General features: G+C 38.2%; 1 protein-coding gene across 6 annotated transcripts in view; it reads left to right on the top strand.

Moving 5' to 3' along the window:
• Positions 1-13,327, top strand: part of LOC110450026 (histone deacetylase 4-like) — a 230,447-nt gene that overhangs the window by 138,120 nt on the left and 79,000 nt on the right. For all 6 annotated transcript variants that reach the window (XM_021497237.1, XM_021497233.1, XM_021497232.1 and 3 more), the window contains one exon: positions 1,831-1,931. In XM_021497237.1, the coding sequence (XP_021352912.1) occupies positions 1,831-1,931 (101 nt within the window). The remainder of the gene's footprint in view (positions 1-1,830; positions 1,932-13,327) is intronic.

The following is a 13,327-nucleotide window of genomic DNA, read 5'->3' as shown; positions in this document are numbered from 1 at the left end:
ATAAATAAAAAGCCTTTCTTTGATTTGACAAAATAGCTTCAGTTAGATTCAAATTTTACTTGCCCTGTTTTAATTGAGATTACAATTTATGATTTTTAATTATTTATGAACTACAGAGTTACAAAATCTTTTAGATTAAAGTATATTAGTTAAAATTTTGTTGGAAGTGTTTTAAGAAAATCATTATCATAGGCATATTTAAAGTTGGTCTGAAACTTTCAAAGATATTATAGGTTATATTATAGAATTTTGCAAGAAATGATTATGTCAGTGAATATATATATATATAAGTATAGAATAAGACAACATGTTTTAGCAAGTTTAAACTTATATATATATATATTTCACACTATTATAAGACAATGTTCTGGCAAGTTTATAAGCCTATGTATTTCACAATATAATAAGACAATGTTTTAGCAAGTTTAAACTTATGTATTTCACACTATAATAGGAGAATGTTTCAGCAAGTTTCACACTACAATAATAATATCATGTTTTAGCAGGTTTAAGCCTATGTATTTCACACTATTACAAGACCATGTTTTAACAAGTTTAAGCCTATGTAGTTCACACTATTATAAGACAATGTTTCAGCAAGTTTAAACCTATGTATTTCATACTGGCTGCACTTGTTTGACATCAAGAGTTGTTTACTGAAACTCTAGCCTAGGAGTAGTTTTGGTAAAATGATTTTTCAAATGTCACCAAGATGATTGGATAGGTTGCAGCCCTTGTAAGTAGCCCTGTCTCCTGGCCTCCAAGCCAGGCCTGACTGTGGACTGTTGTAAGCCAATCAATATTGTTGTTTCATGTCGTGACTGCTTGCGCTATATATAGACACAATTTTTATAGAATCTTTTCAATCCTTAATGCTGCCTACATTTGGTTTGATGTTTCCATGGTAACACAGCATAATGTGACAAAGGCACAAGATGAAATAGGAAACGTCCAAATAATGTCTACATTAAACTCCTATATTTAGATCACTTAGAATTGAACTTGGAAAGCGAAGGACACAAACATGTTGCCACTCCAAGAGTAAAATGTTCAAACAAAGCTTGTGTCATAACAATACATTTTTACAAAATACAAGTCATAAAAAATAGATCGGAATATACAATATCATTTATATTGATGACTACAAAACTGTTTAAAAAAACACCTTTGGCTCTTCTTATTCCGTCTCTCAGAATATTGACAGGAATTCATCAACTGTTACACAACCAATGATTCAGTGTGTTCTTTAGCTGTGTCAGAGATGTCCTGATAGAAATTCATGTTATGATATACAAACATTATTACCTCCTTATGACATAATATCACACTACATTACACTGAGTGGGATATACCTGTCCATTTGATTTAACCTTAGCTGGTAAAATAGCATCACAAAAATTTGATGTTATGATATGTGTAAAATTTGATGTTATGATATGTGTAAAATTTGATGTTATGATATGTGTAAAATTTGATGTTATGATATTCATGAAGTATTACCTTCTGATGAGGTGTTGTTTGATATGCCTATGTGCTCTGGGTGCCACTAAGAGGGATATGTATCTGCCCCAATGTAAAACTTAGAGGTAGTCAGTGAAACACTTTTGTTAACACTTAATTACCAGCACCAGACTTGTTTCCATCTTGAAATAGTTAAAATCTATTCAAATCAATAATTTAAAGATAACCATGTAAATGCAGTTTTAATTTGAAACTACCTGCTGGTTTTTAGAATTGAAGAACACAGTTGCTTAGTAAGAATTTACTGTAATTGAGATTTACCTGAGTAGAGATTGTTGATACTTACCTGTGCTTTATTTATGTTTACAGTTGACTGTAGCAGTAACTCTGACTCGGGCCCTAACTCCCCCTCCGGTGCTCCCCACGCAAACATGCCAAATGGAAGTCTTGCACCTCTTCATTCAAAGGAGGTAAGATCCACACAAACGTTTATAGGAAAATTTCAATTTTACTTTTTATATATAAACTGTATTTTTTTTTTATCCGGTTGGCAGAGATCATAGACACTGGCAGAAAGAGATGGAGAGAGAGAAGTAGATTTATGGAGTGAGTAGAAAGAGACAGGGAAGAGAAATACAGATAAAAATGGAGGAAGAGAAGGAAAAAGATTGAGTGGAGAGAAAGTGACAGTTCTCAATTTTGTATGAAACAAAGGGAATGTTCCCCCCCCCCCCCCCCCCCCCTTTCCTTCCCAACGAATGGAGGGATATGGACTGAATTTGTACTAGAGCATCTTTTGGCAAAGGGAATTCAATTTTATAAACAGAGGATGTGACCCCCTTGGGGCAGAGGGGGGGGGGGGGAGGGGGCCAAATAGAAATCCTTTTGTACCAATGGAAGGATTTAAACCAAACTTGTTCTTTAGAATCTTTCGGCAAAGTAATCTCCCCTAAACTTTCATTCAGATAAAACAGTTGCACATTTGGACCAGGAAACTTTTGTTGACCAGGTAGCTCAAAGCTGGTGATAAAACAAAGACGACTAGAACTGTGTAGTACAGACTGGTTGTACAGGCTGGTGATGTAACACACAGTACTAGGACTGTGTACAGGCTGGTGATATAACACACAGTACTTGGACTGTGTACAGGCTGGTGATATAGCACAGAGTACTAAGACTGTGTACAGGCTGGTGATGTAACACACAGTACTAAGACTGTGTACAGGCTGGTGATATAGCACAGGGTACTAAGACTGTGTACAGGCTGGTGATGTAACACACAGTACTAGGACTGTGTACAGGCTGGTGATATAACACACAGTACTAGGACTGTGTACAGGCTGGTGATATAGCACAGAGTACTAGGACTGTGTACAGGCTGGTGATATAACACACAGTACGAGGACTGTGTACAGGCTGGTGATATAACACACAGTACTAGGACTGTGTACAGGCTGGTGATATAACACACAGTACTAGGACTGTGTACAGGCTGGTGATATAACACACAGTACTAGGACTGTGTACAGGCTGGTGATATAACACACAGTACTAGGACTGTGTACAGGCTGGTGATATAACACACAGTACTAGGACTGTGTACAGGCTGGTGATATAACACACAGTACTAGGACTGTGTACAGGCTGGTGATATAACACACAGTACTAGGACTGTGTACAGGCTGGTGATATAACACACAGTACTAGGACTGTGTACAGGCTGGTGATATAACACACAGTACTAGGACTGTGTACAGGCTGGTGATATAACACACAGTACTAGGACTGTGTACAGGCTGGTGATATAACACACAGTACTAGGACTGTGTACAGGCTGGTGATATAACACACAGTACTAGGACTGTGTACAGGCTGGTGATATAACACAGAGTACTAGGACTGTGTACAGGCTGGTGATATAACACACAGTACTAGGACTGTGTACAGGCTGGTGATATAACACAGAGTACTAGGACTGTGTACAGGCTGGTGATGTAACACACAGTACTAGGACTGTGTACAGGCTGGTGATATAACACAGAGTACGAGGACTGTGTACAGGCTGGTGATATAACACACAGTACTAGGACTGTGTACAGGCTGGTGATATAACACACAGTACTAGGACTGTGTACAGGCTGGTGATATAACACACAGTACTAGGACTGTGTACAGGCTGGTGATATAACACACAGTACTAGGACTGTGTACAGGCTGGTGATATAACACACAGTACTAGGACTGTGTACAGGCTGGTGATATAACACACAGTACTAGGACTGTGTACAGGCTGGTGATATAACACACAGTACTAGGACTGTGTACAGGCTGGTGATATAACACACAGTACTAGGACTGTGTACAGGCTGGTGATATAACACACAGTACTAGGACTGTGTACAGGCTGGTGATATAACACACAGTACTAGGACTGTGTACAGGCTGGTGATATAACACACAGTACTAGGACTGTGTACAGGCTGGTGATATAACACACAGTACTAGGACTGTGTACAGGCTGGTGATATAACACACAGTACTAGGACTGTGTACAGGCTGGTGATATAACACACAGTACTAGGACTGTGTACAGGCTGGTGATATAACACACAGTACTAGGACTGTGTACAGGCTGGTGATATAACACACAGTACTAGGACTGTGTACAGGCTGGTGATATAACACACAGTACTAGGACTGTGTACAGGCTGGTGATATAACACAGAGTACTAGGACTGTGTACAGGCTGGTGATATAACACACAGTACTAGGACTGTGTACAGGCTGGTGATATAACACACAGTACTAAGACTGTGTACAGGCTGGTGATATAGCACAGAGTACTAGGACTGTGTACAGGCTGGTGATATAACACAGAGTACGAGGACGGTGTACAGGCTGGTGATATAACACAGAGTACGAGGACTGTGCAGGCTGGTGATATAACACAGAGTACTAAGACTGTGTACAGGCTGGTGATATAACACACAGTACTAAGACTGTGTACAGGCTGGTGATATACCACAGATTACCAGGACTGTGTACAGGCTGGTGATATAACACAGAGTACTAGGACTGTGTACATGTGCAGGCACACATAGCTTTGTGATAAGTTTGGTTAAGGTGCAAGTAAAGAAATTTATATAAAATGTAATTGAATTATTTACTTCTGTTGTTACTAGGTGCACTAGAGACTCAGATGTATAAATGAACTGACAACGACAGAAACAAAAACTTTATATTCTGCCGGTATATAAGATAACAGTGCATTGTGTTATTTGATAATTACATTCCAGAATCACGGTTCATGGCATTGCGAGTTTATTGAAAGTTTTAAAATTTTCAAATGGTTTCAGATTTCTGTCTCCATTTGGTCATTTTGGATTCAGTAACATGAGTTTCAATGCATGCTATATTGAAGATGATAATTTTCCTATGATCCTATTTTATCTTATATCAGATTAGGCACAGGAAATTCTGACAGTCAAGCTTATTCTGGGGATAGATCAGAACTAGTTTCAGTCTCTTTAGTGAGTGGCCATGCATACATCTGCCTCTGTTTATGACACACAGCAGCTTCTTTACAATATAGCAGATAGTACATGGTAATTGTGTCACCAAATATAGGACAGTTTCCATGGAAACCTTTGATAATTCTCTAAATACATTGGAATAAATAATTAATCTATCAATGGCTGTTCATAAATGTAATATTTACTTCAAGGAAATATTAATACCTGTTTGCGATGAAAGCAATCCTGGTTGTAACACAATGCAGTAAGCATAATGTAATTTGATAGAATTGGTACAATATCAGAAATTTTGGATTGAAAGATAGATCAGTCATCATGGTAATGTAATTGTCTTTGGAAAGTTATATTAGTAACGGGTGCCCCTTAGAGGTATATATGTAAAGGGAGCCCCTTAAAGGTATATTAGTAACGGGTGCCACTAAGAGGTATATTAGTAATGGGTGCCCCTTAGAGGTATATTAGTAATGGGTGCCCCTTAGAGGTATATTAGTAACGGGTGCCACTAAGAGGTATATAAGTAAAGGGAGCCCCTTAAAGGTATATTAGTAACGGGTGCCCCTTAGAGGTATATTAGTAATGGGTGCCCCTTAGAGGTATATTAGTAACGGGTACCCCTTAGAGGTATGTTAGTAACGTGTGCCCCTTAAAGGTATATTAGTAACGGGTGCCCCTTAGAGGTATGTTAGTAACGGGTGCCCCTTAAAAGTGTATTAGTAACAGATGCCCCTTAGAGGTATATTAATAAAGGGTGCCCCTTAGAGGTATATTAGTAACGGGTAACCCTTAGAGGTATGTTAGTAGCAGGTACCCCTTAGAGGTATTTTAGTAACGGGTGCCCCTTAGAGGTATATTAGTAACGGGTGCCCCTTAGAGGTATATAAGTAACAGGTGCCCCTTAGAGGTATATTAGTAATGGGTGCCACTTAGAGGTATATAAGTAACGGGTGCCCCTTAGAAATATATTAATAACAGGTGCCCCTTAGAGGTATATTAGTAACAGGTGCCCCTTAGAGGTATATTAGTAACAGGTGCCCCTTAGAGGTATATAAGTAACGTGTGCCCCTAAGAGGTACATAAGTAATGTGTGCCCCTTGGGGGTTTATTAGTAATGGGTGCCCCTTAAAGGTATATTAGTAACAGGTGCCCCTTAGAGGTATATTAGTAAAGGATGCCACTTAGAGGTATATTAGTAACATGTGCCCCTTAAAGGTATATAAGTAATGTGTGTCGCTTAGAGGTATATAAGTAACGTCTGCCCATTAGAGGTATATTAGTGACGGGTGCCCCTTGGGGGTTTATTAGTAACGGGTGCCCCTTAGAGATATATTAGTAACAGGTGCCCCTTAGAGGTATATAAGTAACGGATGCCCCTTAGAGATATAGTAATAACGGGTGCCCCTTAGAGGTATATTAGTAACGGGTGCTCCTTAGAGGTATATAAGTAACAGGTGCCCCTTAGAGGTATATTAGTAACGTGTGCGCCTTAGAGGTTTATAAGTAACAGGTGCCCCTTAGAGATTATTAATAACAGGTGCCCCTTAGAGGTATATTAGTAATGTGTGTGCCTTAGAGGTATATTAGTAACAGGTACCCCTTAGAGGTATATTAGTAAAGGGTGCCCCTTAGAGGTATATTAGTAACAGGTGCCCCTTAGAGGTATATTAGTAACAGGTGCCCCTTAGAGGTATATTAGTAACGTGTGTCCCTTAGAGGTATATAAGTAATGTGTGCCCCTTAGAGGTATATAAGTAACAGGTAACCCTTAGAGGTATGTTAGTAACGTGTGCCCCTCACAAGAAATCTTTCATTACAGTCATTAATGATCCTTTAATAAAAAGTAGTAAAAGTGAAAAAAACAAATCATGGAAATATTTTATAAGCTCACCTGCCCAAAGGGCAGATGCACCTACTCCATTGTGCGGTGTCTGTCGTCCGTCATTGTCAATTTTTTCAGCTACTTCTCTAGAATGGCTGAATGGATTTTGACCAAATTTGGTGAGGAGCAGTGCTAATGCTAAGGGAACTAAACATTTTATAAATGAAGGGTGTTGTTTTGCTCAAGTGACATATTCTGATCGCTTTCCATCCGTCGTTGTCCGTCGTCAATCGTGCTTAAACTTTTTACATTTTCAACTTCTTATTATCCAGTGGATGGAACTTTGTCAAACTTAGTCAGAATCATCCTTGGTAGATGAGGCTACACAATTATAGAAATGGGATACCTACCAAAACCCCAGGGGCCAGGGCCCCCCCCCCCCCAAAGGGAAAATTAATCAATATTTCAAAAATCTTCTTTATCAGACTCAGATGTTTTACTGTTCGTAGATAGAAAAGTCCTTACCTAAATTACCATTACCTAAATTGTAAATTTCATTATTCCCCAGGTCATCTGCTCTCCCTTGGGGAGAGGGTATAATTCTCAATAGTAAAGTAATTTATTTGAATAGTTTTTAAAGTTCTTATCCTTTGGTGACATGACAAATATTGTATTTCACTTTGTTTACATGTTGATTTCCACATCACATCTCAGCAATGAAATTGAGCTACTACATGTAGTACCTATAATATAACTCGGGTGACCGCTAAGGACCTTGGGACTCTTGTTCTTAAGTATATTTATATGCTAAAGAATTTTAACCTTAATAGGTTTCAAGCATCCTTTATCCAACATTAAACATTGTTTAAACAGAGGGGGTTGCAACACTGGGGCAAAGGGATGGGGATGTAGGAGATATATCAGAAAACCATTACAAACCTACTCCTTATGGGGTAAAGGGATGGGGATGTAGGAGATATATCAGAAAACCATTACAAACCTACTCCTTATGGGGTAAAGGCTTTTAAATTTATTTAGTTTGGAGCATCCTTTGGGGACTCATCATTGTATAAGGGGAGGGTGTGGCTATCCTAAATGCAGAGGGGAAATATAGGTAAATCATATTTCTTTATAAAGGCATTTCAAATTAATTTGACCTGGAGAGGATTCAAATGTCCTTCTAATATTAAAAGTTGTTGAAAGGAAAAAACGATTATGAGAAGATGTTTGGTAAATTATTATAAAAAAATGCTTATATGGAAATCATTGATGTATGTTTATTGTCGGATGGAGAAGGTGAAATACAGTTATACAAAACACAACAAGTCTGTCAAATGCTCTTGAACTTCATCTGCATGTTTCACATAAAGAAAAGCCATGGAGGTGAGCTAGTGATGCCTGTGGCCCTCTTTCATTGTCTAGAATCTGGAATGAATGAAATCATTTGGCACCTTGTCCTGTGCCTGTGATTAGATCATCTTAATTAGACATCTAATTGAGTTAATAAGTCTGCTGCAAGGTTAGATCTCCTACTTGTTGCTTTGTTATCTTGATTAATTCTATAGTGTCTCTGTTTATACTAAGAAATAACTAACTAGACTTTAAAATAAAGAGCTAGTTGTTGAGAAAGGACAATGTCTTCTCTTTAATAAAAACAAAAAGTGACTCTGATTTTGTATTATTTTATGTTTTTTATTTAGCAAGGGCGATTCCATGAAAAAAAGCTGACAAAAAAGTTTTTCTTAAGTTGTTTCTGCCAAAATGTGAGGCAATAAAGTACAGGTTTAGGGGTGTTGAACATTCCCAAGTGCTATCTTTATTTTCTGGTCGCATAAGACATCACTAAGTGTTTCATCAAACTGATTTTCACCCTGTAACTGACAAGTAGTAGACGCTACTGTTGTTTCAAACTTTCATGATTAATTAATGGTCAGAAACGTTTTGAAAATTTAGCACCCCAATCAAAGTTACTTGGATGATCAAAACGCTATTAGTGCATCTAGTCCAATATGAAGTAAATTTAAGCCTATTCCCTAGGTTGACATATGATTACACATCTATAACCTTATTTGTACCAGTTGACATAAATTGGATGGTCAGGTGGTACTGTAGATAATGTACCCACCTTACATCATGGTCAGGTGGTACTGTAGATAATGCACTCACCTTACATTATCGTCAGGTGGTACTGTAGATAATGTATTCATCTTACATCATGGTCAGGTGGTCCTGTAGATAATGTACTCACCTTACATCATGGTCAGATGGTACTGTAGATAATGTATTCATCTTACATCATGGTCAGGTGGTCCTGTAGATAATGTACTCACCTTACATCATGGTCAGATGGTACTGTAGATAATGTATTCATCTTACATCATGGTAAGGTGGTACTGTAGATAATGTTCTCACCTTACATCATGGTCAGGTTGTACTGTAGATAATGTACTCACCTTACAGCATGGTCAGGTGGTACTGTAGATAATGCATTCATCTTACATCATGGTCAGGTGGTCCTGTAGATAATGTACTCACCTTACATCATGGTCAGATGGTACTGTAGATAATGTATTCATCTTACATCATGGTCAGGTGGTCCTGTAGATAATGTACTCACCTTACATCATGGTCAGATGGTACTGTAGATAATGTATTCATCTTACATCATGGTCAGGTGGTCCTGTAGATAATGTACTCACCTTACATCATGGTCAGATGGTACTGTAGATAATGTATTCATCTTACATCATGGTAAGGTGGTACTGTAGATAATGTTCTCACCTTACATCATGGTCAGGTTGTACTGTAGATAATGTACTCACCTTACAGCATGGTCAGGTGGTACTGTAGATAATGCACTCACCTTACATTATCGTCAGGTGGTACTGTAGATAATGTATTCATCTTACATCATGGTAAGGTGGTACTGTAGATAATGTTCTCACCTTACATCATGGTCAGGTTGTACTGTAGATAATGTACTCACCTTACAGCATGGTCAGGTGGTACTGTAGATAATGTACTCCCCTTACATCATGGTCAGGTGGTACTGTAGATAATGTACCCGCCTTTCATCATGATCAGGTGGCATTGTAGATAGTGTACCCGCCTTACATCGTGGTCAGGTGGCACTGTAGATAATGTCTCCTGTCCCACCCCACCCCCTCATCTCATCACTGATCTTTTCTTTACTGACCCCTCATCCCTTCTCACCACTCACTGTTGCCCATTGTTTTTAGCCCACCATCATCTGATGGTGGGCTATTCAAATCACCCTGCGTCCGTGGTCCGTGGTCCGTCCGTGGTCCGTCCGTGGTCCATCCTTAAACAATTCTTGTTATCGGTATTTCTCAAGAAGTATCAAAGGGATCTTTCTCAAATTTTATAAGTAGGTTCCTCTTGGTCCTTAGCTGTGCAGCTTTTGAGACTGATCGGATAAACAACATGGCCGCCAGGCAGTCATCTTGGATTTTGATAGTGAAAGTTTGTTATCGGTATTTCTCAAGAAGTACCAGAGGCATCTTTCTCAGATTTTATATGTAGGTTTCCCTTGTTCCCTTGTTGTTGCAGCAGTGCCTGAAATAGACGGTCACCTGCTCGCCAATGGCGGTTAAGGTCTTGCTCGAGCGACCAAAAGTTGTCAAAAGTGAGATAGTCACTGGCCCAACAAAAAAAGTTTGGGGGACTGTCGCAAAATTAATGAATAAAAGAAATTATAGTCCCTTCCACATTAACTGGGGGGCAATACATTTTTAGTTGTCATTACTTCGATTTCAATCGTACTGTCCGTGATTTAGAAAATGTTTCAGAATTTGTCTTCTTTGAGGTGCGAGTTTTGTATATTTCATTTTGGGAAGACCTGAATGGAGTGGATCATGTCAGGTTTTAAATAGGGTTGAAGAATTAAAAATATAACGTTTTATTCTGTTTAACATATTACAAACATTGTCATGTTATATGTGATTTAAATGTGCTGAAGCATTGTGCTAAATGCTGTGGAAAAATTATTTGGGCCACCAATATGTCATTTGGGCCAGCGCTAGTGCTTCATATTTTTTACTCAGCCAAATTTGTTTTTTGGGGCCAGCCAATGAGGGTTCCCCACTATCCTTTATTGTTCATGTTATATTTTGAGACTGATCATAAAAACAAAATGACTAAAGGAAGAACTAAACAGATCTTTCTCATATAGCAATGATTGATTCTATTTCTTTCACATTAAGTACTGTACTAGTAAATATGTGAAATGACTAACTCACTTTGAAGGTTGGCTTTCATACACATCAGTATTAAGTTTAGATCAAAAGTCACTGGGATCTCTTGTTACTGTCTATCCGTTGTTTATTGTTTCCTGTTATTGTCCTCAACCTGCACCCTTCTTTCCCTGTCCTTTTCCTGGTCACTTTTTCACTAAGGTCTGCTATTTTACATCTTATTCCTCACCTCGTACGCTTTGACCATCATTTCCCATCCAATTCCTTAACTCCTAAGCCCGGACCAGTCATTTCCTTTCCTGTTCCTTCCGAATCCCCTGCCTCTCATTCCCCTTGACCATTATTCGCTTTCCATAACTGTGCTCTTTCATCTTTTCTTCTTATTTTTCATTCTTCTCAATGGTCACAGCTGCTCAGACCTGCCTAAAACAGCAGTTATCTGTACCATGATTTGGTCGACTTCCAAGTCTCTGCACCACTCCTTATCCCAGCTGTTGTTGCTATGTTGGGTAACTGCCGACAACCACTGCACCTTAACCAATGTATTGGATTATATGAAAAATAAAATTCTAAGTGAAGTATAGAAGTAGTTAGCTATTTGTGTATTATAAACTTACACAACTTACTTGACTTTTAAACAGGTCAAGATGATGCATCAATATGAAGCTGGTTTAGTCTTTTTAAAATTTGTGTTTTAAAAAGATAATTTTTTTACTGACAAGAAATTAATGCAACTTGTCGTCTGCCTTTGTTTTGCTCTTAAATCACTTAAAAAAAGAAGTTCAGTCGACATAGGTTATTATGAAATTAATGGTTTAGTTTTCCAGTAGAATAAATTGATTATTGAAAATTACACCAGAACAAGGTGTTATTTCTGTGCAATATTTAACTTATTGGCATTTTATTATGATTTCAAATGCCCGAGAAGCTGCAGTTTTGTATTTTTACACTGAGTCAACAGAGTACACCTCTCATGTACTGTATATACAGATTGATCTGTCAGTGGAGAAGTTTTAAAAGAGGTTCAATGAATAATTAAATGTGAAAAAAAAATCATCAAAAATAATTAGGTTATGTTGCATGGAACTAGAATGTTTTTTTGAAGATCCTTTAATGAAATGGTTCTATTTTGTAGAAACAAAAGTGAACAAAATAAGATCTGAATGATTTTTAAGTCATACGGCAATAATCAGATCTCAAGGAAAAGACTTAGTATTGGTATTGTAGCGTAGAATGATATTTGTTTCCAGTCATGAATTTCAGTGTGTAGGTGGACATACTAGATTACAGTGTGTAGGTGGACATACTAGATTACGGTGTGTAGAGTTCTCTAGTTTGGTATTGATCAGACATCAGTGTGTTTGCACTTGTATAGACTTCTAGAGATATTAATGATCATATTGATCTAGAAAAAAAGGTATTTCTACAAGAAAACTTCCAATAAACCACAGCTGAGTTTTCCGTTATCAAATATTATCTTTATCCAATATGAACATCGATAGAAATAAGTCATAATTTCAAAAATATTGCTGTGGTTAATCAAAGATAAATTTTAGTCCAATTTAGGATCTGTAGTAATAAAGAGACATAGAGATAGGGCATCAGAAATTCAGGTGTCTGCTTCACAATCTTCATGTTCACAAATAAAAAAAATATTTACATAAAGTTTGTTTTTAGCTCACCTAGTCATGGCCTGAAAGGCAAAGTCGGAGCTTATTTGCCATGGCGCAGCGCCAGTCATCCGTCAACTTTTTCCTTTAAAACGCAACTAGTCCTTTATGGCTCAGAGGATTTTGTTCAAATATGGTCTGGAGCATCATTGACCAAAGGGTTCTCAATGGACGGCATGGCCCCCTCGGGGGCAGAGGGGCCGGGCCAAATAGGGGGAAAATAGGTAAATCTTCAAAAATCTTCTTCTCAACCAATAGAAGGATTTTGACCAAATTTGTTCAAGACGAAGGGGTCTCAAGTTTGTATAAGTGGAGGGTGAGACCCCCTGGGGGCAGAGGGGCGGGGCCAAATAGGGGAAATTCTCCTAGTGTACAAGTGAAGGGATTTAAACCAAATGCAGTCTGAAGCATGGTTAGGGACAAAGAATCAATTCTGTATAAACTGAGGTGTGTGGGCCCCTTTCTTTGGGGCAGATAGTTGGGCCTCTTTGGGGGAAATAGAGGAAAACATTTAAGATCCTTCTCCTTTTGTACCAATGAAGGGATTTTAACCAAACTTGTTCTAGATCATCTTTGTGCAAAGGGAATTTAATATCTTAAAATGGAGATGGAGGATGTGCCCCCCCCCCCCCC

This window comes from Mizuhopecten yessoensis, unplaced genomic scaffold (assembly GCF_002113885.1).
Source record: "Mizuhopecten yessoensis strain PY_sf001 unplaced genomic scaffold, ASM211388v2 scaffold4931, whole genome shotgun sequence".
In the NCBI taxonomy this organism is placed as follows: Eukaryota; Metazoa; Mollusca; class Bivalvia; order Pectinida; family Pectinidae; genus Mizuhopecten; species Mizuhopecten yessoensis.
This window is presented reverse-complemented; position numbering and strand designations above follow the sequence as displayed.